At 46.2% G+C, this 25977-nt stretch overlaps 2 protein-coding genes across 3 annotated transcripts; both read right to left on the reverse strand.

The window, feature by feature from the left end:
* Positions 1-270: 270 nt before the first annotated feature.
* Positions 271-7331, reverse strand: LOC114602613 (small serum protein 2-like). The gene is given in 5 exon segments (XM_077931260.1): positions 271-441; positions 1293-1422; positions 2550-2643; positions 7192-7292; positions 7295-7331. Coding segments are annotated over 5 exon segments (468 nt in total). The 3' UTR covers positions 271-335.
* A 13091-nt stretch (positions 7332-20422) lies between these two features.
* On the reverse strand, positions 20423-25679 carry LOC114603264 (neuropeptide FF receptor 1-like). Of its 2 annotated transcripts, XM_077931262.1 has the most exons (4): positions 25339-25679; positions 24497-24826; positions 22822-22921; positions 20423-21370 (listed from the first exon to the last, which is right to left on the reverse strand). In XM_077931262.1, the coding sequence occupies exons 2-4, from the start codon at positions 24801-24803 to the stop codon at positions 20482-20484; spliced, it is 1296 nt and encodes a 431-aa protein (XP_077787388.1). In that variant the 5' UTR covers positions 24804-24826; positions 25339-25679; the 3' UTR covers positions 20423-20481. The 2 variants fall into 2 exon arrangements, with proteins under 2 accessions (XP_077787388.1, XP_028597968.2); XM_028742135.2 differs by lacking the exon at positions 25339-25679 and having other exon boundaries at positions 24497-24895.
* Positions 25680-25977: the final 298 nt, after the last annotated feature.

Consider the following 25977-nt stretch of genomic DNA (forward strand, 5'->3'; position numbering starts at 1 on the left):
TATTTATCTACTTGCACTTGACGTGCTTTCAAACTGCTAGGTGGGCAGGAGCAGGGACCGAGCAACAGGAGCTCACCTGATCGTGGGGATTCAAACCGCTGACCTTCTGATCGGCAAGCCCTAGGCTCTGTTTTTTAGACCACAGCGACACCCATTAGAATCTAAAAAGCTGCTGATAGCTGAGATAGGCATGTCCATCACTATCATTATGATATGTACCAAATTCTGCAAGGAGTGATATCAAGCAAAGACAACAGATACACACCGAAATGCACATATGACTGATTTATTCAGATTCTCTTACATGAAAGGAATTTGGGTGGGATTTGTAAAGCTCAGAAACAGGGTTTGGAGGGATCATCCAGTTTATAGAACTCATATTCACATGTGTTTGGATTTAACACTGTTTTACATCCCAGAACTTCAGCAGTACCACCGTACCTAAAAAGAAGAAGAAGAATGTGTAAACTAAGGTTTCCCTGAGCTTATGGAGATCTTGTAGAGGAGCGCTCCTTTCTCCTGCTCGCTTAGGACATGCCAAGAATGATTGGAACTGCCTGGCAGAAAAGCAGTTTTGCAAGATGTTTGCTCCATCCAGGGAAAACCAAGCCCTTGGAAAACATTTGCCCTGAGGCCAAATTCACCTGGGGAATCCAAGCTGAATACACAAAGGACATGTCTTGCACAATATGCCATTGCATGTTGCTGTACGATGACCCTCCACCCCCCCCCCACTATGTTTGCGGTGATTGAGGGCAGCACCCTTGCACAAAAAAGGGTGAAGCAAAATGTTGGTGCGAAACCAAGAGGCCAGCCAGGAGGGAGACAGAAGGAGACAGGAAGGTGCAGGAAAGAGGAGGGGCCCTGTTCCATTGGGTGCATTGGGTTCCCTCTCCCCAGCACCAGCTCCTAGGGGGTCTCCGGATGAGAGGATCTGGGACTCAGGGAGATCCCAAAGTCCAAGCTTCCACACAGTGAATGCCTGGTCATCGGATAATTGGAAAGGCACTCTGGACATGCTCAGTGCTTGTTCCAGATCAAATTTCATGACTCTGCTTCCTATAAAGTCTATAAATATCTGAATTAATCAATCAATTCACTGTTTGGTTCAAGGAAATCCAGGCAACAATTTTATGCAACCTATCTTCAAAGGTATAGATTAATTGGGACACCCGTCTTCAACTAATTCCTTCCATGAATGTTTATTGAGCAGAAGATCTTCCAGAGAGAACGGGGCAAAATAATTTGAAAGAGATTAATAGACCCAGTGCTATTCTGGTTATTTGGCCTACCTGGAACAGCATCCCACTCCCCTTTCACTACATGTGCATTCCATGCACTGTGCTGTATTCCACTTAGAGCCGAATGGATGCTTGCTGCCATCATATGGATCGGTACACTCAGTGGGCAGCACCGGCTTACCTAGGGAGAGAAATCCCATACATTTAACATCAAGGCAATCAGAAGCTGCTGCTCAGCACAATGCAGAGACTGTGCAAGAGAAGCACAGTGGCTGCAACTTGTCCACTTGTCCAGCTCCTCCTGTGCTTCTGACAGCAGCCTGATACATGAAAATGTAGTAGGTAAAGTGTTTCCTGACATGGAGTGGAGTGGGAAGCTTTGCCACCTTTATTCTTGCATGTCCTGGTTGCAGACAAGAAAGGTAGAGACCCTGGACGTCTGTCTTGCTTATACTGCGGCCATGCAGTCTCCTGCTTGCGTCTGCAGACGGTGGTTCCAAGCTTAAAACAGGGTGGGAGTGAATGGGGTGCCCTGTGGATGGGGAATCTGGCCGTTTCAATTTCTATCAGTTATTATTATTATTATTACTATTTATATACCATTCTCAGGGCAGTTCTCAACCTAAAAACACAATCTAAAAAACACAAAATACATAATAAAAGTAAGCGCTTAAGCAGGGACTCATCAATGAGAAGATGAGACGGGAGCAGCGTTAGGTCATTTTAGACTCTGAGCAGCATCACAACATCCGGAGAAGTGTAGATTTTAAAGGTAGCTGCACTTTGGTCTGTGTTCTGGTTCTGCAAGAGCAGATTTGGTAGGTGTATGCTAAAAAATCTCTAGTCAGGAACACATTTCTGAAACATTAAATAATGATTTGGCCATAAATAGATTGCTTATCAACATTAAAGGTAAAGGTAAAGGTACCCCTGCCTGTACGGGCCAGTCGTGACCGACTCTAGGGTTGCGCGCTCCTCTCGCTCAAGAGGCAGGGAGCCGGCGCCATCCGAAGACACTTCCGGGTCACGTGGCCAGTGTGATGAAGCTGCTCTTGCGAGCCAGCACCAGTGCAGCACACGGAAACGCCATTTACCTTCCCGCTATAAAGCGGTACCTATTTATCTACTTGCACTTAAGAGTGCTTTCGAACTGCTAGGTGGGCAGGAGCTGGGACCGAACGACAGGAGCTCACCCCGCCGCGGGGATTCGAACCGCCGACCTTACGATCAGCAAGTCCTAGGCACTGAGGTTTTACCCACAGCGCCACCCGCGTCCCACTTATCAACATTACGTTGCTGTTTACTTACCATCTCTAATCTCTACTTTGTGCTGGCTAAGCATGCAGTATCCCTGACACAAGGCAAGTGTCAAAGACAAGGCAGTCAGGCTCAAGAGGATTTTCTGCAAAACAGACACACAAATCGTTCAAGAGGGTGTTATCAAATATTTATATTTAGAGCTTCCTTTTCTGTTTAAAATGGATTGTATCTGACTAAATCTGAGTCAGAGCAGAGCTACTGAAATTAATGTGTCCTTTACCTTTAAGATACCTGAAGAAGTGCGCATGCAGACAAAAGCATATACCTAAAACTACTCAGTTGGTCTCTAAGGTGCTACATTTTAATTTTTTAATTCTTTTGGAAGGATTCTTTTAAAGACTTTCTTAGATCATATAACTTTTTTGAAGACTTGATTCTTTTAAGGGCGTTTTTAGGTTTTTAAGAAGAGTCTTTTTAACTATCTTTTTAAAGAATTGTTTTAATTTGTTTTGAATATACCATATTTTTCGCCCTATAGGACGCACTTTTCCCCCTCCAAAAATGAAGGGGAAATCTGTGTGCGTCCTATGGGGCGAATGCAGGCTTTCGCTGAAGCTTGGAGAGCGAGAGGGGTGGGTGCGCACCGACCCCTCTCACTCTCCAGGCTTCAGGAAGCTATCAGCAAGCCTGGGGAGCCCGCGGGAGTTCCCACAGGGTTCCCTAGGCTGCGGATAGCAGCCTGCTGCCCAGAACGCAGGGTGCGCTGAAGCCGCGGCTGGGGGGGGGATAATTTTTTTTTCTTTATTTCCCCCCCCCCCCCAAAAAAAAACTAGGTGCGTCCTATGGGCCGGTGCGTCCTATAGGGCGAAAAATATGGTAGTTTACTTTGCTCTGTCCCTTATTGTGGTTTCCAGAGGAAGCTGCAGTGACTGCTAATGGGTCAAGAAGGAGAAAGAGGTGCATTCTAGATGGATCAGGTGTCAGAGAAGGCAAGGAACTTTTCAAAAACCTCATCCTTGTAATTTTGACTGCTCTTTGCATAAATCTGCCTCTCTAGTAAATCCTTTCACACCTTTTCATCCAATCCACATCAGAGCAACAGTGGGACAAAAAAAATAGAGTGTGACTTACCATCCTGGCTTCTCTGTCCTCAGCTGGTGGGAAACTCTTCTTGGTGGGAAATGACACCTACAGCTGTGTTCCCTTCCAATGCCTGGAGTGGACTCACATCCCCAAATTTATGCAGACATGGGAGAAGGGAAACATGGAAACGCCCCCCTTGCATGGCTGTTTGGGTAAGCTAATGTGCCAAAGCAAACACACCTTTTTTTTAAGAGCACTGACTGGAAGAAAATGTTGGCACCTGACTCACTTGAAGTTTGTTTTCTGGAGAAATATCTGCATAAATGGGATGCTTTGAGTTCCTTCACAAATACTTGAGAAAAACATACCCAGGCAAGGCGTGGATTGTAAATAATCCAGGGAATGTGGTGGTGGTGAGCTGGTCAGGCAAGATAAAGCCAGATGGGACAAGGGAGGCAGGCTTAGAGATTGGACTGGCCTCACTGATGAGTGACTCAGAATATAATTTCTCCCGTCTGTGGATTTCTGGATTGAGTTGTGGTGAATGTGTCCAAATGTGTCACATTGTAATGGCAATGGGAGGAACAGGAAGCATATTATCCCTCTTGACAGGGTGCCGCTCAGCTGAATGCAACTGCCAAGTGGTTGTGTCCAGATTGGAATATTGCTCATTGACTTTATTGAAAAGTGACAAACCAAAAATATGACTTTGAGTCATGTGATCACAGCAGGGGCGAACCTTGGTATTTTGCCAGCTTGTGCAGGACCATTTGTCACCCTCCCCCCACCAGCCCTTGCAGCTTTGAGAAGGAGGTGGGAGGACTCTAGGACCCTGTCAGAGGCCTCACGCTGAAGCTGGGCAAGCCATCTTACTGGGCTTTGAGAAGGCACGCTCCTCGCCTGTGCGCCTGGTGCAACCCCACCACTCGCACTGCCCTAAATCCACCTTTGCTCACAGAGTTTTAGATTGATTAACAATAAAGGTGCTAACAAAACATCTGTGGACATGTGACCTATGATTTGAGGGTGGTTTTGAGGAGATCCTGTAGGAAATTTAGCCTCATATAACCCACCTGCTTAGCTCTAGTTAATGCATGAAAGGGTTAAAAGCATAGAGTAAGCTGTTTTGCCAGAGCTAGGTCATACCCCCTCTCACTGAGTGGCGAAGGGTCAACAAATTCTTGCTGTCCACTTTCTTCCACCATGTGAATCCAACCAGAGAAGACATTGGGCTAATTGCTCCAAGCCCAGACCACGTGCTTAGAAACTCTTTTCCAAGTTGTGTAATTATGTTTTTCTACGAATGTTTTTCTTGCTGCTGTATGGAAAAGCACATAAATCTGACTTTTAACAAGTCTGAGATTAAATGTACTGTATACTTATCATTAAATTGTGGGAGGGCAGTTATGGGCTCGTTTTGTTCTTCTTCTTCTTTTTATTATGTCTTTTTATTTTGTATTTCTATGCTGTGAACTGCCCTGAGATCTAAATAAATAGAAATAAAAATCAACTTTGTGGTCTTTTCTATGCTAAAGGGGAAGCTTTGAAAGTGAATTAGAAATGGGATATTCTAAAGGTCTAACAGCGTCTATTTCCATGCTTTGCTAAGTTGCATGTTTTGTGATTTAAACCACTGCTGGGGCTCTCTTATCAGAGAATGTTTGCCGCGCGTCTGGATCTAGGGATCCAGGGGGTTCTTCTTTAAGCCAATCATAGCCAACAGATCACTTGTAAAAAAAATGTGGATCCATAGAAATCCATGACTTTTGTCTATGTTTTTCTACCATTGCAACACTGGAAACTTACCCAATCCTTGATTTTTACGGTTCAGCCATTGGAAACAGATGGTGATGTTTGATTTGACTGGGGATGGTGGGGGTGGTGGAGAGGAATGAACAAAACACGCAGTTTCAGGAGGATCAAGTCAAATCTTTTCAAATCAGATTGATTTGATTCAAGAGGATCCATTGTACTGAATGCAATTGTATGGCTTCTCGCTCCCCCTCTTTCTCTTTCCTCATTCCCTCTCTTGCCTGAACCTCATGGCTCCCCACCCCTCTGCCCCAAGGCCCTGCAGCTTCCTACCCAGAGTTTCATGGTCGCTTGCTGTCTGTTGAAAGCAGTGTCTGACTGGATCGTTTGTACCCACAGGAATCAGAAGGAAGGGGTTTTGGTCAGAGGGCTTGTTAAGACTTGGCAACTTCTCTGTCACATCTTGAATCTTAGCACCTGGAAGACAGCACAGCTCCTGGGACAACCTGTTACCTCCACACACAGCTGCCTCTGTTCCCCTCAGTAGGGAGTCACCTATCACCACCACTCGTCTCCTCCTCATCTGAGGAGTGGCAGGATTCATTCAGGGCCCTGTACCTTCCACAGCCACCTCAGTGTGTTCGGAGGTCTGCAGATTCTCTCCCAGATGCAGTTTCTGAGGTGAGGTCATGGAATCGATTTTGCAACTCCAGAGACACAGCATGGTTCCAGATAGTCCTGATTCTCTGTGGCATGTTTCCTGCATTGGGCAATCTTCCTCTCCCCCCCCCCCCCGCCCGGGTACCCCACCTCCTTGTTTCCCTGTTCCAGGACAGCCTGCTCTGCCCTCTCAATAAATTCCTCATCTTGCCTGATAACTCAAAGTGTGCATAGTGGGCCTCAAGTTGTTGCACATTCGCTTCCAGCAAGACAACCAGTTTGCATTTGCTGCAGGTAAAAAGGTAAAGGACCACTGGATGGTTAAGTCCAGTCAAAGGCGACTATGGGGTGTGGTGCTCATCTCGCTTTTCAGGCCAAGGGAGCTGGCATTTGTCCACAGACAGCTTTCTGGGTCATGTGGCCAGCATGACTAAACTGCTACTGGCGCACAGAAGACTGTGACAAGTGCTTGAATGCATAGAAATGCTGTTTTCCTTCCAACCGCAGCAGTACCTATTTATCTACTTGCACTGGTATGCTTTCAAACTGCTAGGTTGGCAGGAGCTGAGACAGAGCAATAGGTGCTCACTGTCGTGCAAATTTGAACCGCCAACGTTCCAATCAGCAAGCCCAAGAGGCTGAGTGGTTTAGACCACAGTGCCACCCGCACTGAGGCTCTTGGGCTTGCCGATTGGAAGGTCAGCAGTTTGAATCTGCACAATGGGGTGAACTCCCATTGCTGTGTCCCAGCTTCTGTCGGCCTAGCAGTTCAAAAGCGTACCAATGCGAGTAGATAAACAGGTACTGTTCTGGCAGGAAGGTAAATGGCATTTCCATGTGCGCTGGCACTTGTCATGGTCCTCTGTGTGTCAGAAAGCTGTCAAACACCGGCTCCTCAGCCTGAAAAGCAAGATGTTCGCTGCAACCCATAGTCACCTTTGACTGGACTTAACCATCCAGGGGTCCTTTACCTTTTCCATTTGCTACAGATGTAGTTTTGCACATTCCCAGAAAGGAAGGCAAACATGGCACAGGTGTTGCAAGTCACGGCAGCAACTCCCTCGCCATTCATGTCTCTTGGACCTATGCACACCATGAGATGGCACACCTGACCTCCCTCTCAAACTGCCCCCAAAAACCCTTGCCAGCACAAATGTCATCAGTCTCCAGTGACCTTCACCCTAAGGACCCTAACCTTGGGTATGCGTTGGGATCCTCGAAACCTGCCACCACTCAAAGGTGGGAGTGCCCATGGCAATATCTTTTTCCTTCCCCTCTTCCTCACTTTGTCACAAAAAAGCAGGCTCTAGACTGACAGCCAGACCCAAACAGCATTTTAGCACTATGTACCACAGCAGGGGAAATTGTAAATGAGTAGGAAAGGGTGGCAGGGTGCAGGGGTCTCCTCCTGAAGACCTCCTGTTGCCCAATCAGCGATACAACCAGCTGTTGCAAGCTGGCTGTCCCCCCAAATGGAAGTCATGCTCTCAGAGGCTGGGGATACACTGCAACATTTTGTTGTAGGTGCCTACTTTGCTTACTTATTTTTAAAGTACTTTCAACACACAGGACTGTGCTGGAGTGCACAGGGACACTTCTGCAGCAGGTCTTGGCCACCCAGCTCAGAAGCTGGTGAGATAAACTGAACAACCATTTGGTTCTACTGTTGTGGATAATGCAAACAAAACCTGTTCATGCAAATTATATACTTGTTTCTGACTAATCTGGTGTTTATTTTGTGCAAAGATACTTGTGGTCCCTGGCAGAGTCATACTACCTTCATTTGCTGATAAGGATAGGCCAAAGTCCAAGCAGGATATTCTCATAAACTAGCAGGATAGGGCTGAGTCCAAAACAGATGTGTCAGCTGTGGGCCGCAGTACCAGGAACACTGACAGTTCGATGACTGATGAGTTGGCATTTCTGCTGCTCCATCTGGAATCCCAGATTCATCATCGGTGACATGAAATGCTATTTCTTTTTTTCTTTTTTTAAAGATATTTATTAAGATTTTCAAAGTATTACAAAATGAAAAAAGAAAAAAGAAAAATACGAAATAAAAATAGTTAAAAACAATTCCATCTTTCCATTACTTATCTTTCATTTGCTTGTTTCCCAGACCTCCTCACACCTCCCTTTTTTGTATTCCAATTCAATTTGTTAGTTCAGCAAATCCTTTCCCTCTTTGTTTATCCTAGTCTTTAATCTTAAAATATTGTAACATTAAATTTTTACCTGTTAGTAATCCATTTTTTCATATTCCTTATAGCATTATAGCTAAAAACCACTTAACTTCTTATCCAACATCATTCTAACATTCATTAATTTTGCAGTATTTCTGTAAGTAGACTTTAAACTTTTTCCAATCTTCTTCCACTGACTCTTCTCCCTGGTCTTGGATTCTGCCAGTCATTTCCGCCAGTTCCATATAGTCCATCACCTTCATCTGCCATTCTTCCAGGGTGGGTAGATCTTGTGTCTTCCAATACTTTGCAATAAGTATTCTTGCTGCTGTTGTGGCATACATAAAGAAAGTTCTATCCTTCTTTGGCACCAATTGGCCGACCATGCCCAGGAGAAAGGCCTCTGGTTTCTTCAGGAAGGTATATTTAAATACCTTTTTCATTTCATTATATATCATCTCCCAGAAAGCCTTAATCCTTGGGCACGTCCACCAAAGGTGAAAGAATGTACCTTCAGTTTCTTTACATTTCCAACATTTATTATCGGACAAATGATAGATTTTTGCAAGCTTGACTGGTGTCATGTACCACCTGTATATCATTTTCATAATATTCTCTCTTAAGGCATTACATGCCGTAAACTTCATACCTGTGGTCCATAACTGTTCCCAGTCAGCCATCATAATGTTATGTCCAACATCTTGAGCCCACTTAATCATAACAGATTTCACTGTTTCATCCTGATTATTTCATTTCAACAGCAAGTTATACATCCTTGACAAAGTCTTAGTTTTGGAATCTAACAATTCTGTTTCCAATTTTGATTTTTCCACCTGGAATCCAATTTTTTTGTCCAAATTGTATGCCTCCATTATTTGATAATAATGAAGCCAATCTCACACTTTGTTTTTTTAGTTTTTCATAACTCTGCAATTTCGTGAAATGCTATTTCACCCATCAGTGAAATATGATCATTTCTGGGTTGAGCTATGGTTAAAGTGTTGATGGGGTAGACTCTTTCGGAAGAGCCAGTTGCATAGTCTGCTCCTGCATTGGCCCTCTCAGCGGAGACACAAGTCACATCAGTGGCCAGGAATGACTTACTGGTTTTGACTGTTTTACCATCTGTGACCTATCACCACCACTCGTCTCCTCCTCCTCTGAGGAGTGGCAGGATTCATTCAGGGCCCTGTACCTTCCACAGCCACCTCAGTGTGTTCGGAGGTCTGCAGATTCTCTCCCAAATGCAGTGTCTGAGGTGAGGTCATGGAATTGATTTTGCAACTCCAGGGACACAGCATGGTTCCAGATAGTCCTGATTCTCTGTGGCATGCTTCCTGCATTGGGCAATCTCCCCCCCCCCCCCGGGGTACCCCACCTCCTTGTTTCACTGTTCCAGGACAGCCTGCTCTGCCCTCTCAATAAATTCCTCATCTTGCCTGATAACTCAAAGTGTGCATAGTGGGCCTCAAGTTGTTGTACATTGGTGGCGCTGTGGGTAAAAGCCTCAGCACCTAGGGCTTGCCGATCGAAAGGTCGGCGGTTCGAATCCCCGCGGCGGGGTGCGCTCCCGTTGTTCGGTCCCAGCGCCTGCCAACCTAGCAGTTCGAAAGCACTCTCGGGTGCAAGTAGATAAATAGGGACTGCTTACTAGCGGGAAGGTAAACGGCGTTTCCGTGTGCGGCTCTGGCTCGCCAGAGTAGCGTTGTCACACTGGCCACGTGACCTGGAAGTGTCTCCGGACAGCGCTGGCCCCCGGCCTCTTGAGTGAGATGGGCGCACAACCCTAGAGTCTGTCAAGACTGGCCCGTACGGGCAGGGGTACCTTTACCTTTACCTTTAGTCTGGCTCAGGATAAGGCGGTCTCAGTTGTTCTTGTGGTCTCATCAGTGGAAGCATTTGAGAAACAATCTAAATGTGTTGTTGTTTTTTTGGGGGAAACCAGCTTGCTTTTTATTAATTGCTGGTGGTGTTTTAACTACCGTTGTTCAGTTTTAAGACATATGTATATTCATATGGGGATAGACAATGAAAAATATGACTTGAAAAAATGGTCCTAGAAGGAATTCAGCTTCCGTGGATGTATGTACTCAGGAAAGATGTTCTGAGGATTTCAAAAAGCTCACCTCTCTGCCAAACACACTTGCAAATCACCTCTGCTCTGTTCTGTTGCTCACCCCTTGGGGAAGGTCACGCAGTCACATCCATGAATGAATGGGAGCTAAATATTATTTTCTTCTCTCTCTCTCTTTTTAAAGCTAATCCATGAAATCCCTGGAGATGAAAATCAGGGCAATTTCCTGGAACATCTTGAGATCTGGTTTCAAAACAAGCAGGCTTTTGTTTCAGTTGAAACTGAGTCATTTTGATGCATAGACTAGCAGCAACTAAGGCAATTAAAAGTACGGTAACTCCTCCAGGAACATAATGTAACGAGATCAGCAGGGGGCTTCTACTGTTGCAGCAACACTCTGCCCCTCCGTTCTGTCTCAGCAGTGGAACAAGGCCTCTCCTCTTCCCGGAGGGGAGGGCTTGTGAGTGGGAGCAGCTTCCCGCAGCAGCAGCAGGGAGGCGTATTCGGCTCCCTGCTTCTGATTTGCCCCGCTGCCACGACCAAGCCCTTCAGCCAGCCAATAGGGCTGGCTGGTGGGCGGGGTTAGCTGCATTTAAGCATCCGCGGCAGCGCTCTGTCCCCAGTCTGTCCCTGCTTTCTTTGGATCTACCGCCTTCCCTCCCTCTTAGGTCAGCTTCTTTTGCGGATTGACCTTGCTATGGACTTCGGTTGGTTGCCTTGGTTACCCAAGGGACCTGGTAGGACTTTTTTATCCATTTGGCAAATTGGCACCAGCCTCTTGGTTTTTTCGCCTACCTCGTAGCAATTCGTCACAACTTTCTGGTATTGGCAGTAAGGCATTGGAATATGTATGCTGTGTTGGAGGATTGGGTATGGGCCATTATCTACCCCTCCTCTTTTGGGTATTCCGTTAAAGGAATCCGGCAGTCGTGGATCCTGTCTGATGCCCTGCTGGTGGCAAGGGCCATGGCACGACCCCTGGTGACGTCATGGGGAAGCTTCCAGTTGTATTTGCATCAACAAGCTCCTCCCACTGGTCGTTAACCCTGAAATGACTCCCTGCTGAGCGGGGTGGAGTCATGTATTGCTGTTTTATCCAATGCCTAAGCCAATACTACTCACATGCTGTAACCAATAAAAGTTGTGGCCTAATTTTGCCCATTAACCAAAAATAATGTGTCTTTGTGTCTTATTATAATCCTATGCCAGTGGCGGGTCCTCGACTCACAATTGGAATTGACAGAGCCACAGTGTGAGTGTAGTTGGAATCCATCTGTCTCAAGAGACAATGGAGTGTGCCTCTGGGGGTGAAGTCAGACTGCTGTATTAGCAGCCTGGGCTGTGTGTCTGGAGGGCCTGGGCTGCCCAGACAAGAAAACCCCTCTCTCAGCCTCTCTGATGTGGTCCAAAGGAAAACAGAGCAAGATGTTTGGCACCAGCTTGGCTGCAGGAGGTGCTGGAAGGAGGTGTACAAAGCGCCATCCAACCCTCTTAGGGACTCCACTCCAGATTTGTGCAGGGTAAATTTTTTTGAGCTTAACTGGTGTCATGTACCACCTATAAATCATTTTCATTAAATTTTCTCTTAGGGCATTACATGCTGTAAATTTCATACCTGTGGTCCATAACTGTTCCCATTTAATCATAGCTGATTTCACCATTTCATCCTGAGTGTTCCATTTCAACAGCAAGTTATACATTCTTGACAAATTCTTGATTTTTGGATCTAACAATTCTGTTTCCAATTTTGATTTTTCCACCTGGAAACCAACATTTTTGTCCAATTAGTATGCCTCCATTATTTGGTAATAATGGAGCCAATCTCGCACTTTGTTTTTCAATTTTTCAAAGCTATGCAATTTTATTCTGTCTCCATCTTGTTCCAGAATTTCCCAATATTTCGGCCATTTGGCCTCCATATTGAGTTTTTTCTGTGCCTTCACTTCCATTGGTGACAACCATCTTGGGGTTTTCTTTTCTAACAAATCCTTATATCTTATCCAAACATTAAACAATGCTTTTCTAACAATGTGATTTTTAAACGCTTTATGTGCTTTTATCTTATCGTACCACAGATATGCGTGCCAACCAAATGCATTATTGAAACCTTCTAGATCCAACACTTCAGTGTTTTCAAGAAGCACCCATTCTCTCAGCCAGCAAAAAGCAGCTGATTCATAATAAAGTTTAAGGTCTGGCAGGGCAAATCCACCTCTTTCTTTGGCGTCAGTTAATATCTTAAATTTTATTCGAGGCTTCTTGCCCTGCCAAACAAATCTAGAAATATCTTTCTGCCACTTCTTGAAACAATCCATCTTATCCAAAATTTGCAATTTGCAGGTGTATCTCCAGGTCTGCCGGCCTTCTGGGTGTGAGGATGCCAAGACTGGACTTGCATCCCTGATTCTCAAAAGGAGATGTGGTGCAACCACACTTGAAATACTTTGGACAGTGTACAGGGGCTGGACAAATGATCTTATGAGGGACAAGTACAACATTTGGGGTTTCTAAGTTTAGAAAACAGGCAAAGGGGCATATGATGGAGGTGTATGAGATTTTGCATGCTGTGGCAAGAGAGGTTTTTCTCCCTCATAATACTAGGGGGCATCTAGTGAAGCTGAATATTGAAAGATTCTGGATGGGCAAAAGGAGGTGCTTCTTTAAACAGTACATTATTAAACTACAGAATTCACTTCCACAAGATCAATTGTCTCACTCAGTGTAAGGCAGCTTTCTATGGAAAGAGTTAAGTTCCTGTGCGAAGGTGCCTATTGGTTAATACCTGTGACAATATGAGGCCACATGATATCACGATAGCCACTGGCTTAGGGGAATGGACACATTCATGGAAGAGGTCAACCAATGGATATTGGGCATGAAAATGTAAATCAAACTTCCATGCACAGAGGCACTCTATCTCTGCGTACCAGATGCTAAGAATGCTGAGGACAATCAACAGCTGGGCTGGGTCATCCCCATCACACGCTGCCTGTGAGTATTCTTGGAGGAACTTCATGGCTACTTTTGAGAACAGAACATGGGACCAGATGAGGCTTTGGAGTGATTTGGCACAGCAAGTCCTTATGCGCTGTCCTGTAATTCAGGATGGTAAAAAGAAACTGGAAAACAGCCTGAACACAAGACCATTCATGGTTTGTGCGATTTGATTGTCCTCAGTTGGCCACTTTCACATTGCCTGAAGCGAAGGGATACATTTGTCCCCAGAAGAGGACAAAAGTGGGTGGAGATTTGCATTTAAAAAACAATATATTTGACCCATTAAATATATATCCCACCCTTCCTCTCAAAGGAGCCCAGAGCAGCAAAATATGCGTATGCTTACATGTATGCATACGTGCAGATTTAGAGCTTGTGGCAGCTACAATTTAACTTGGAACGCAGTGTGTCTCACCATGGTGGGGAAGACTGACTGAGTGAGCAGCAAACTGTTGTGGGATAACTTCCTACCCCATCTCTCTTCTTGTCGTTTTTATATTTAAACACAACTTGGATGGGTCAGCCCTTCAAAACGGGACACACAGAGAGAGATTGGCAATTTCTCCTGCAATTCCACAGCATTCCAAAATGCAGAACCCTCACCAAGTGAGGTGTCCAGATTTTGCATCTCCTGGATTCACTCCCCTGAAGAGTGTTTTCTGACAGGGAACAGGTGGTTCCTTCTCTGACCCAGGGGAGTCAACAACCACCTCTAGGAATGAGCCAAGAATGATGATCCCATGCAGTGCGCAGGGAGAGGAGTTATAGCAGGAACTGGGAACCTTTTTCATTTATTTTCTTTCCACCCCCTAGGCCAACTTTGTGAGGTTGGCAAGACAACCCAGCTGGCAATCACAAAACAGCATTATGACACATGATTGACAGGGTTTCCGATAAGCAGCCTTCTTTCTCCCTGACATAGCACTTGATGTTGGCTGATTGACAGGTGGATGTCGTTTGGGGGAAATGGTCTCACGGACCAGATTGGACTGCCCCCTGCTGGACAAAGGGTGGCCCACCAGCCACAGACTCCCCACCCCTGAGGAACTGACAGAGGCTGGCAAGACAGAGGGTATTTTCCATGGTCCTGGAACTCATTATTGTAATTATTTAATTCTATTATTTAAATTTTGTTTAGATGGTGTATATTTCTGCCCTGGAATCCTTAGGTGAAGGGTGGGCTTTTTATATATATATATCTCAAACAAATAAATAAATAAAAGTAATCAAATCATAGAATTGTACAGTTGGAAGGGGCCACAATGGTCATCTAGTCCAATCCCTTTCAATACAGGAATCTTTCCCCCAATGGGGCACATGTTTCCCAAGGAATACAAGCGTCACAGTCCACCTTCCCTGGCTGCCTCTGTAAGGACTCCTTCTCACAGGCTTGACAGAGCTTCCTGTATCACTTTCCCCTGAGCTTGCCAAACAGCTGCAAAAGAAGAGCAAAAGCTGTCACTGCAGTGAAGCATCAACAGCGGGCTTTCACACCAAACTAATGCTTCGATGCGCCCCGCTGCGCCCTGTGGGAGCACATTAATCTCTCTTCCATGCTATTAACCTCAGGGGAAATGTCGATCTGCCTGCCTATTTGCCTGGATCAGTGGAGAAGTGTCTCTAGTATGGGGTGGGTGGATACTGAAATGCACACACTTAGATAAAAGACTTTCAGATTTGCATTCTCTATAGACGGCCTCTATGGGGCTGGGAGTGCAGTTATTTTAGGCTCTGAACGTAATGGTCTTACTGGGGGAGTGGGGGGGAGGCTCTTTAGATGGTGATGTATTGCACTCTCTTCAAATGCAGTAAGCTGGCCCAGCTGTGTTTGGGGTGGGACCCTGATGCCTCTCACGGTGCCACTGGATCATAGAATCATAGTATCATAGAATCATAGAGTTGGAATAGACCACAAGGGCCATCGAGTCCAACCCCCTGCCAAGCAGGAAACACCATCAGAGCACTCCTGACATATGGTTGTCAAGCCTCTGCTTAAAGACCTCCAAAGAAGGAGACTCCACCACACTCCTTGGCAGCAAATTCCACTGTCGAACAGCTCTTACTGTCAGGAAGTTCTTCCTAATGTTTAGGTGGAATCTTCTTTCTTGTAGTTTGGATCCATTGCTCCGTGTCCACTTCTCTGGAGCAGCAGAAAACAACCTTTCTCCCTCCTCTATATGACATCCTTTTATATATTTGAACATGGCTATCATATCACCCCTTAACCTCCTCTTCTCCAGGCTACATTTATTTCCCCCCTCCTATGTGTCCTCCGGGACACAGGTGGCGCTGTGGGTAAAAGCCTCAGCGCCTAGGGCTTGCTGATCGAAAGGTCAGCGGTTCGAATCCCCGCAGCGGGGTGCGCTCCCGCTGCTCGGTCCCAGCGCCTGCCAACCTAGCAGTTCGAAAGCACCCCCGGGTGCAAGTAGATAAATAGGGACCGCTTACCAGCGGGAAGGTAAACGGCGTTTCCGTGTGCGGCTCTGGCTCGCAAGAGCAGCTTTGTCACGCTGGCCACGTGACCCGGAAGTGTCTCCGGACAGCGCTGGCCCCCGGCCTCTTGAGTGAGATGGGCGCACAACCCCAGAGTCTGGCAAGACTGGCCCGTACGGGCAGGGGTACCTTTACCTTTATGTGTCCTCCACGCAGTTTCTCATTAGTGTTCAGGTTGCCCGCCTGCCCAGCCGCCTCGCTCCATATGGATTCCCCCCCTCTGGGTCTTCATGTATTTATGTTTTTACCAGGGGGCTCTGCCCTCCTGCTGACTCCACTCACCAACACCCCCCTTCCTCCCCCATGCAACACTAAACTCCCTTTCCCTCTTCCCAACCCTCTTTCTGAAACTGCTTTTGTCCTTATCCTGCACCTCCTGAAACCCCAAGCAATATGGCCAATGATCAGGTTTTATGGGAGAGGGAAGATGCGCAGGAGGACAGGCTAGCCAACTCTTTTGGAAAGTCCCATGGGCTTCACTTCCAGAGGAGTTAAGTGCATCCCAGTCTCTGACCCGTAAGTCCTTCCTTTGCCCCTCTTGCTTCTTTGTAGTACAGCAAGTCAGCAACTTAAGCACATTTAAACTTTGCACATTCAGTGCATGGCAAAATAAAAATTAAAAAGGGCTGGGAAGGGAGCAGGGTTCAAGGAAAAATGGCTGGGGTGTTTCAGGGCTTCATTATGGGGCAGATTTCAGTATGGGACAAGCTGTTTATATTTTTCACTGTGGAGCAGTGGGGTGGGGGTGGGGGTTCCATCAGGGGCCTGGTCTGTGTCTAGGGTTTCAGTGTGGGGTGGAACAGACCTTCCAAGTGTTCCAGGGATGCCCCTGATTTAGCCATCCTGGTTTCTGATTTGATCCTGATTTGATATTGTGCTTTTCCTTAAAGGTAAAGGTACCCGCGACTGTTAGGTCCAGTTGCAGACGATTCTGGGGTTGCGGCGCTCATCTCGCTCTACAGGCCGAAGGAGCCAGCATTTGTCCACAGACAGTTTTTTTGGGTCATGTGGCCAACATGACTAAACCGCTTCTGGTGAACCAGAGCAGCGCATGGAAACGCCGTTTACCTTCCCGCCGGAGCGGTACCTATTTATCTACTTGCACTTTTGACATGCTTTCAAACTGCTAGGTGGGCAGGAGCTGGGACCGAACAACAGGAGCTCACCCCATCATGGGGATTCGAAACGCCGACCTTCTGATCGGCAAGCCCAAGAGGCTCGGTGGTTTGGACCACCTTAGGATGTCCCTATTTTCACTGGATAAATGTTGGAGGGTATGGAGTTATGCAACCCCTGAACCAAGGAGTTAAGTTACAATACAGCCATTAGAAGACACCTGAAGGCAGCCCTGCATACGGAAGTTTTTTATGTTTAATGTTTTCTTATGCTTTTATGTATGTTGGAAGCTGCCCAGAGTGGCTGGGGCAACCCAGTAAGATGTGTGGCATATAAATAGTAAAATTATCATTCTGGAATGAGACGTCCCTATTTTCATCAGAGAAATGTGGGGTATGTGGGGGTTGTTTGGGGTGGTGTGTGTAGAAGGGGTTTCAGTGTGCAGCAGTGTGGGGGGGTTTCGGTGTGCAGAGGATCAGTGGGGGATTCAGTGTGGGGCAGAGTGTTTAGGGGCTTGCAGCATGAGGTGGGATTAGGGGTTTGCTGTACAAGGGAAATGCGTGGTTGTGGGGTAGGATTGCCTGTGGTGTTTTGATCACTGAACTGATTAAAAACACACAGCATGAATATCAGATGGGGGTGCATTGCCATTGTGGAGCGGTCGGTGGGTCTGTGGGCTTCCCGGGGGCACCTGGTTGGTCATCCCAGAACAGGACGCAGGGCTAGATGGGTCCATGGCCTCACCTATGTGTTGGGTACTTCTTGTGTACTTTTGTGTGCTTCAGTGTGGGGTGAGGTGCTTGTGAGAGGGATTTCTACATTGGGGTGTGTGTGTGTGGTGTGTGTTTATTAAAAGGTAAATGTAAAGGACACCTGGATGGTTAAGTGAAGTGAAACACGACTATGGGGTTGCGGCGCTCATCTTGCTTTCAGACCAAGGGAGCCGGCATTTGTCTGCTGACAGCTTTCCTGGTCATGTGGCCAGCAGGACTAAACCGCTTCTGGCACAATAGGACACCGTGACAGAAACCAGAGTGCACAGAAACGCCGTTTACCTTCCTGCCACAGCGGTCCCTATTTATCTACTTGCACTGGCATGCTTTCAAATTTCTAGGTTGGCAGACACTGGCACAGAGGAACGGGAGCTCACCCCCTCACATGGATTTAAACTTTAAAAACTGTATTCATTGTAAAAGTTTGGCTTCACTTTGGATTTCAGTCATGTGTAATACTATTTTGCAATTACTTGTTTTCCATAGACTTCCCAAACATTGATCAGAACTTCACTACCAAACCAGTTAAAAGATCTGTTCTGTAACAAGCCTGAGTAGTGTACACCAGTAGTTTTCACTTAAATTAGCTGGCTTAATAACTAAAAAATAAGGGGCCAAAGTGTTGAATATCACCACTTTATAACTTGCTATATCTCTCTCAGCTTTTATTGGATCAGTCTGAAGTTTAGCATATGCATAGAGTGTTCAAGTACATAATGCAAGTACTTAATGCAAATTTCAAGTTATTTGCCTCAAAGAGGCCATCTTTATAAGCTATCGGATGTTGAGACTTGTAATGATGGGGTCTTGCTTTTTCTGCTCGCCTTAACTATGGGAACGATCCCTGTGTGCTTCTAATCCTCCATCAACCCATTGCTTCTCTCCAGGAGATGGAGTCACAAAGGCAGACACCAATGTGGGCACTACCATCTGGACATTGTGTCACCTTCAGGTGGTTTAAGATTTGTCCTTTCTCATCTAGGCAGCGTGACAAGAGATTAGAAGGGGAATAACATGCTTTTCTCTGGCAAGGGGATTAGTGACCACAGTGTCACCATCTGCAAATTGACATGTCACTCAGCACCTTATAGAATCTTAGATTTATGTTTTGTTTTCACGGCTCCTTTTGGGTTGTTTATTTAATACAGGACTTGGTACAAGCTTTGTCGATCCAGATGATTCATGACTATGTTTTGTTACCCATTTAGTAAGTTTGTTCAGTGAGTAACAAAGTTTGTTAGTTTCTTGGGGATTATTTCTATTTTATGGAAACGAATTGTTTGCTGTTAGAAACCTCTAGCAGCTGAAACAACTTTTGTTTAGCAAATTAAAACTGGAGGCCCAAAAGATGATCTCATGCCTTGTATACCAAGCCAACCATTGCACAACCAGCACTCTGCCTCCTGCAGATGTCATCTCATCAGGAAGTGCTTTCTGCACAATACAGGCGTCAGAACTTCAGTGTGGTCTTTGGAACACAGGTGCTATCTTTACGGTCTTTTCATCACCTAATGAACACCCTCCTTTCCTTTCAAGCCTATTAAGTGAAGCTTGTAATCCCAATCTCTATTTGTATTGGGTTTTAAATTGTACCTATTTACTGTATATTATGCATCCCTGCTCACTCTGCTTGCCAACCCACTGCTATTCCCCCCACATAAATCCCCTTGAGCTTCCCATACGCAAATCTCCCACTGTACTAATGTACATTACTCAACTCTCTCAATTATTTCCCTCTCAGTTTCCTTCACCCCTGCTTTGTTCAGACTTCTGTCACTGTTTTAAATCACCTCTTTCACCCTGCCAGTGTCCCTCCCTTCTCACTCCCATGCCATGGCCACTGTAGCTGTGCAACTTGCCTTCTCTTTTGCTCCACTAATGCACTTCAGGAAAAGCCAGGGTTGTGATGCGGCCCTACAGATCCTCCAGTGGAGGCTTCAGGATGGCAGCCTTATAATCTTATGTATATAGGGAGATATATTTTGTCTTTTTATCATTTTGGAATGTTTTATGGGAAGCAATTAACAAAATAAAACAAATTCTTCTCCCCACCCCAAAGGAGGCAAATCCCGAACAGTAATGAATGAACATTAGTGTGCTGCTGGATGGGGCCAAAGGTCCGCCTAACCTGCATTATGTTCCCAACAGCTGCTAGTCTGATCAGCACCAGAAACAAGTGGGGAGTGAAGATCAGCATGGGGGGAAAGAGGGGCGGGAAGATCTCCACTCCCTCCCTTGTTTCTGATGCTGATATTCACTCCCCACTTGTTTCTGGTGCTGATTTCCACTCCCTGCTATTTCTAATATTCCTTCAAGTGAAGATCAGAATCAGAAATAAAGGGAGAGGGGGGAGTGAAGCTCAGGATGAAGGGGAGAACAAAGATTTGTGTTGGGATGGAGGGGCATGAGGAACCTTGACTGAATATAAAAAACACCCTTAACAACTACAATGGGGAGCACCAAGTTCTGATTCGCTTCAGGTGCCAAAATGTCTGGGACTGGCCCTGTGATCAAGGGATCCCTGAACTTGAGCCTGGCAGGTGAGATTGCACTAGATCAGATCCCACAGCACCAGGGATCTAACTAGCAGCAGCTCTTTGGGACCTTTTCTAAACCTGCAAGTTGATATCTCTTTTAGGGTTTTTCCCCTGCATGCCCACCCGCTTTCCACCCCCCTTTTATTTTTTTTTTAAATTGCCAAGTGCATAAAACTGAATGTGCACAAGTTAAATGCCTGCAAGTTGTGAGTTACTCTCTGTCCCCTCAAATTAATCACATAATAGTCCATGATAAGTTTTGTTCTCTTGTTTTGCCTTATTTCCACACACACAAACACACCCCTCAATGTTTTAGCAGTTTTCTGTCTTCTCCCAAGCCTGATTAATTCCATGATAAGTCATTATCTTATCAATGTCTTCTAAGCTGAGGCCGGGGCACTTGGGCTGAATGCTCCTGGAGACGAGAGGGCCAGTGTTCTGAGAATGCCGTGAGGACACCGAGTTACAAGAAGTTGCCTCTGCAAAGACTTTGTTACACATCCTAAAACTGGTGGGCCCCTGTGACTGCTCAGAGTAAGTTTCCTGGTGCACCATCTCTTGGGAGCAAAGGTGGAACTTAAAAGCTGCCTGGAAGCCCCGCCTGAAATTCTCATTGTAGTAGCCATAGATGATTGGGTTGATGCTGCTGTTAGAGAAGGCCAGCCAGTGGGCAAAAGGGAAGAAATAGCCAGTCAGTAAGCCTAGGTGGTGATCGTCCAAATGGTTATAATCCACCAGCAGCATCAGAGTCCACAGGGGCAGCCAGGAGATCATGAAGAGGAGGGCCACCAAGACCAGCATCTTGATGACCTTGATTCTCTTCTTAGGTGTGCCATTGGCTTTGACAGGGCAAGTCAGGTTTTGGGTGATGGGCGCTGTGGAACGGCAGAGTTTCAGGCAGATGCTTCCATACATGAACAAGATGAGCATCAAGGGCACCAGGTAGATGTGGACAAATAGGATGGTGGTATAGACTTTTCTCATGCTACTGTGAGACCAGGCTTCGTAGCACACATAGAGTGGGTAGGTGGTATTCTTGCCATCAATCAGCACCATGTAGTGGTCCTCCACGCGACCAACAGTGAGCATAATGGCAGAAGGGCACATGATGGCGATGGCCAGGAGCCACACCACAACAATAATCACCACAGCCTTCATAAGGCTGAGCCTCTCCCGGAAAGGCAGGACAATGCAGTGGAATCTGGAAGAGTAAGAAGCAGGAAGCATTAGCAAGAGCAAACCACAGACACGTCATCCTCCCATGAACTGGGGAAGGAAGAGCTGTGTAAATAACTCTTGGGTCTGGTGGAGAAAGGCACCAATGTGTTAAATAAATAAATAAATGTGTTTTAAAGCAGGACTTCCGTTCAAATAGGCCCATTTCACACATTAATATCATGTGTACCAGGAAGGAGTGCACACCTTCATTGCCCCTAGCTGGAGGATGGCAGCAGCCTGCTAACTACATGACCTGAGTCTATGCACAGAAGAGACCACAGTTCAGTGGGAGAGTGCATGTGTTGCATGCAGGTAGTCCTCCATTCAATCGCTGCCATGTCTGGTTAAAGAGCATATCAGGTTGCACAGTTGGGGAGACCCCAGAGAGATGCTGTACAGGTGCCAACTCCTAGGAGCCCAATATTTTTGGAAAGGTGCCCCCATGTTTTAAAAAAAATCAGGGCATGGAGGAGGCCGAGCATGGAGCTTAGCATGGTGTGGCTCCTCCTCCTCCTCCTGCCTTGGAGGGGAAAGAGGGGGGAAGCAGCCACAGCCACAGCAGGAGGAAGAGGAGGCCGATTGTGGAGCCAAGCAGGGCACAACTTCAGTGTGGCAGCTCCTCCTCCTCCTGCCGTGTAATGATCACAGAGCCTGGGCAGGTTTGTACAAGGGGAGATGGTCTTTCAGGTAGCCTGAACCTAAGCTGTGTAGGGCTTTACAGGTCATAACCAGCACTTTGAAATGTCAGTTTCAACCTTGCTAGAGTCTAGTGTAAATTCAAGAGTAGTTCTGAGATGTTGATTTCACTCCAGGGAATGCACTTCTGAATAATCAACATTCGATGAGGGTGGGTAGGCCTGCCATTGCAACCATCATCCTTCCTAGCATGGAGACTCCCTTGAGTTTTGATGGTGGCAGCAACAAAGAGCTGGTTTTCCATCTATAGCTTAGGGATTCCAACTTTGAATTTGTGGCCTGATTTAAAGGATACCACATGTCAAAACTTTAGAGCCAGGGAGCTGTTCCAAGAGTGCTCTCATTGCTCGCCTATTCATCTCTGAGCACAAGCAAGCTTGAACCAGAAGCTGGCTGCATCAGCTGCCTGACTACTCACAAGGTCAGCATGAAAACTCTCTCCTGAAAAGGGGAAGGTTTGCACTTCTTAAAAATTGATCTTTTTATTTATAATGTCACTGCAAAGCATCTTCAACAACCATTAAAAGTTTAGACAGCCCTTCCAAAGCATGGCAGGCAGGGCAAAATTGGGGGCTGAGCCAACAGTTGATTGGCTAACATGCTGCAAGGTCAAGAGGCAAGTCAACCTTCAGCTGAGGAACACGTCCACTAGTGACCCATGGATATCCAGCGTGTGCAAAGCAAAAGCAAATTCATTCTCGCTTGTTGTAATACCCACAATGAAACCAAAAGCCTTACCTGTCCATGGCTATAGCCACGAGGGTGAAGACAGAAGCAGAGATGGACATTCCTTGGACCAGGCCACTCATGGTACAGATAACCTGGTTGAAAGGCCAGCCTGTCATGTAGGAGATACACAGAATAAGTCAACTTCCTGTGATTGATAGGGCATTTTTAATTTACAAAGAGGTTTCCATTATCACAGGAACCCAGTGCTGCATTATTGATAAACCTGAATAACTACCTACCTACCTACCTACCTATCCATCTGTCTATCATCTGTCATTGAATTTGTTACTCATTTTACCTTGCCCAGGGCAACCCAAAGCAAATTACAACCAGACAATAAACTCCACATAGATACATTAAAACCAAGAGGAAATAGGCATGTCTAGAAGGCAAGGATCAGCTCTAGTACCTCTGAACATTTACTGTATTTACTTGAATCTAATGCTCACCATTTTTGGCCAAATTATGTTGTGGAAATTAAGGTGCAAATTCGATTTGATGGTACATTCACATTCACCAGCAAATACTTTTTTGGGGTTTCAAGGTTCAGAAAATTGAGGTGTGCATTAGAGTCGATTAAGACTCGAGTGCCAACTCCTAGGAGCCCAATATTAGACTCGAGTAAGTACGGTATTTCTAGGGCAGATTTACCACACCAAAGAACAATGGGAAGAAATCACAGAGCTGAGCATTCTGCCTTCCTGAGCATAAGAAACAGGCAAGGCAGTACTGCTTCTCTGCAGTGGTATTTCAACACTTTAGAGACGTGTTTTATTCTATTTTGTCTTTGTTCAATTTGTTAATCACCCTTGTCAGTGAGAATCGCAGATCAGTGTACAAAAACATAATTAAAAAAATACATTCAACCAAACCATTTTAAACCTTGCTCAATACTTTGCAATAATCACCTTAAGGCAACCAAAAACACTCCCAATACATCTGATCTAGAAGTGCATCAAACTATCCCAAAGGCTAGTGTAAAAAATGGCTCCTAAGGCTCCACCAGAAACCCCATTTTTCACTGTGAACTTATGAAACTGCCCCCTTCCAAGTCCACCCAGTCCAACATTGATTGCACGTGACTGGCAACAGCTCTCCAAGGTCCCAGTCAGAAGAGAGCCTTTCACATGGAAATGTGTGCAATGGAGCCCCTCCGTGCAAAGTTTGTACAGTGGTGCCCCGCAAGACGAATGCCTCGCAAGACGGAAAACCCGCTAGACGAAAGGGTTTTCCGTTTTGGAGGCGCTTCGCAAAAAGAATTTCCCTATGGGGTTGCTTCGCAAGACGAAAAAATCTTGCGCGTCCCCGCGGGTTTTTTCCACTCCCCCTCCTTTTCCTAAGCCACTAAGCCGCCTATCAGCTGTTCCGCTGATAACCCGCTTAACAGCTGATCGCAAAAAGCCGCTAGACCGCTGTAGCGCTAATCCGCTAAGCTGTCAATGGGCTTGCTTCGCAAGATGAAAAAACCGCTAGACGAAGAGAATCGCGGAACGGATTCTTTTCGTCTTGCGAGGCACCACTGTATTCTGTCACTTGATTCTAGACCATCATAGGGAGAGGGCTTACTGAAGTGGCAGAGGAGAGAAGTCTTAGACCAGCTTTCCTAAACTGGTTCCCTGGCAGGCAACAGCATGCCACTTCTGAAAGCCCAGTTTCCCCACTTCTCTCATAGAATGGCCCTCACCTGTGATCAGGTTGTCCATCAGAGTGGGTGGAACACAGAAGATGCCCACCAGCAGATCACTGATGGCCAAGTTGAGGATGAAGAAGTTGGTGACAGTGCGCATACGCTCATTATTCACCACCACCATGCAAACCAAGGCGTTCCCAGCCATGCATGAGAGAAAGACAATTAGGTACGCCATGATGAAAATGGCAGCGACAGCAGGAGAATATTGGTAGTAAGGGAGGAAAGTGCTATTGATGTGGCTTCCTGCAATCCATATTTCAGTCTCATTGGCCAAGGTTTCCTTTTGGATAATGTTCTTCATCTCCGTACTGTTAGTAGCTTCACCTACAAAGCAACCAAAACACTTTAAAAAATCTATATCCAAAGAGGTTGCCCTGCTCCCATAGAGATAAGTGGGTGGGCTTTTTCCCACCTCACCTGGCTGGATACCACTTCATCCTGGGATGAATAATAGGCCAAGGGTGTGGGGGGGGGGGAGAGAGAGAGATAGAGAGGGAGGGAGGGAGGGGCGAGGGAGAGATTGGGCAGATGCTGGAACCTGGAGAGGAAAGGACATCTTGATCTGTGCTAGACCTAATGTTGTGAGCTTCCTTGGAAACCAAATGGGGAAGCAAGATCTGCTGGAGTGTTAATGCTGTGAACCCCTCCATCCTATGCTCAGGTTGTATAGATGTGCACATAAAACCACATATTCTAAAGATGCCACAGTTTCTGTGGCCCTTCCTTCCAAGGAAACTGGACTCTGGGTAAGCACAGGAACCTCTGGAGTGTCTCACTGCTTGGAGATTAGGGTGCATGTGTCAGGGAAAGAGCTGAGGGGAGAAACCAGCACTTACAGAGAGCCGAAAGAGTTAATTAGTAGTCTGTCATCTGACAGCGAAGAGGAGGCAGCGAGGGGGGAGGATGAGCCCGGAACTAGTCATTCTGTAAACAGAGGAAATCGGAGGCGTGGTTTCCGCAAACTTGCATGTTGGGCAAAAAAAAGTAAAAAGAAAACAGTAAAAAGAAAAAAGAAAACAGTAAAGTAAAAAGAAAACAGACGCGGCATCTTTCCCGACCGGGTCGGACATGATTTGAAGCACTGGAGATGTTCTTTGAACTTTGTAAATAAATCAAAGAGATTGTAACTGGCAGTGAGCCCGGAGTTTTTATCTATGCCGGCTTGGCAGCACACTCCTCTTACAGCATGCCGTGTCTCTAATTTGCTGCTGGAAAGCTGGTGGAATAAGGAATAAGCCTCAAAATGGAGAAGGAGGTCTTGGAGCTGAGAAAGCGAAATGTCGCTCTGGAACAGAGATCGTCCGACTTGCAGGCCCGTTTGGAAGAAGCCAGGGCTGCTCAGAAAGGACCCACAGGTGGGCTATCGGCAGATGGATGCAAGTCTGTGTGGGTGGAACAGTTCCATGGCGACCCGGAAAGTTACTTGGATTTCAAAACCGAGATGCGATATTTTTCAGAGCTTGAATCAGCCAAGA

This window comes from Podarcis muralis, chromosome 7, assembly GCF_964188315.1.
Source record: "Podarcis muralis chromosome 7, rPodMur119.hap1.1, whole genome shotgun sequence".
In the NCBI taxonomy this organism is placed as follows: Eukaryota; Metazoa; Chordata; class Lepidosauria; order Squamata; family Lacertidae; genus Podarcis; species Podarcis muralis.

Coding starts and splice junctions, on each gene's coding strand:
- LOC114603264 (XM_077931262.1), bottom strand. CDS start 24,803: ATGAAGAACATTATCCAAAAGGAAACCTTGGCCAATGAGACTGAAATA. Junction 22,922..24,496: donor GATGGACAACCTGATCACAG/GTGAGGGCCATT, acceptor CCTACATGACAG/GCTGGCCTTTCAACCAGGTT. Junction 21,371..22,821: donor GTGGCTATAGCCATGGACAG/GTAAGGCTTTTG, acceptor TTACTCTTCCAG/ATTCCACTGCATTGTCCTGC.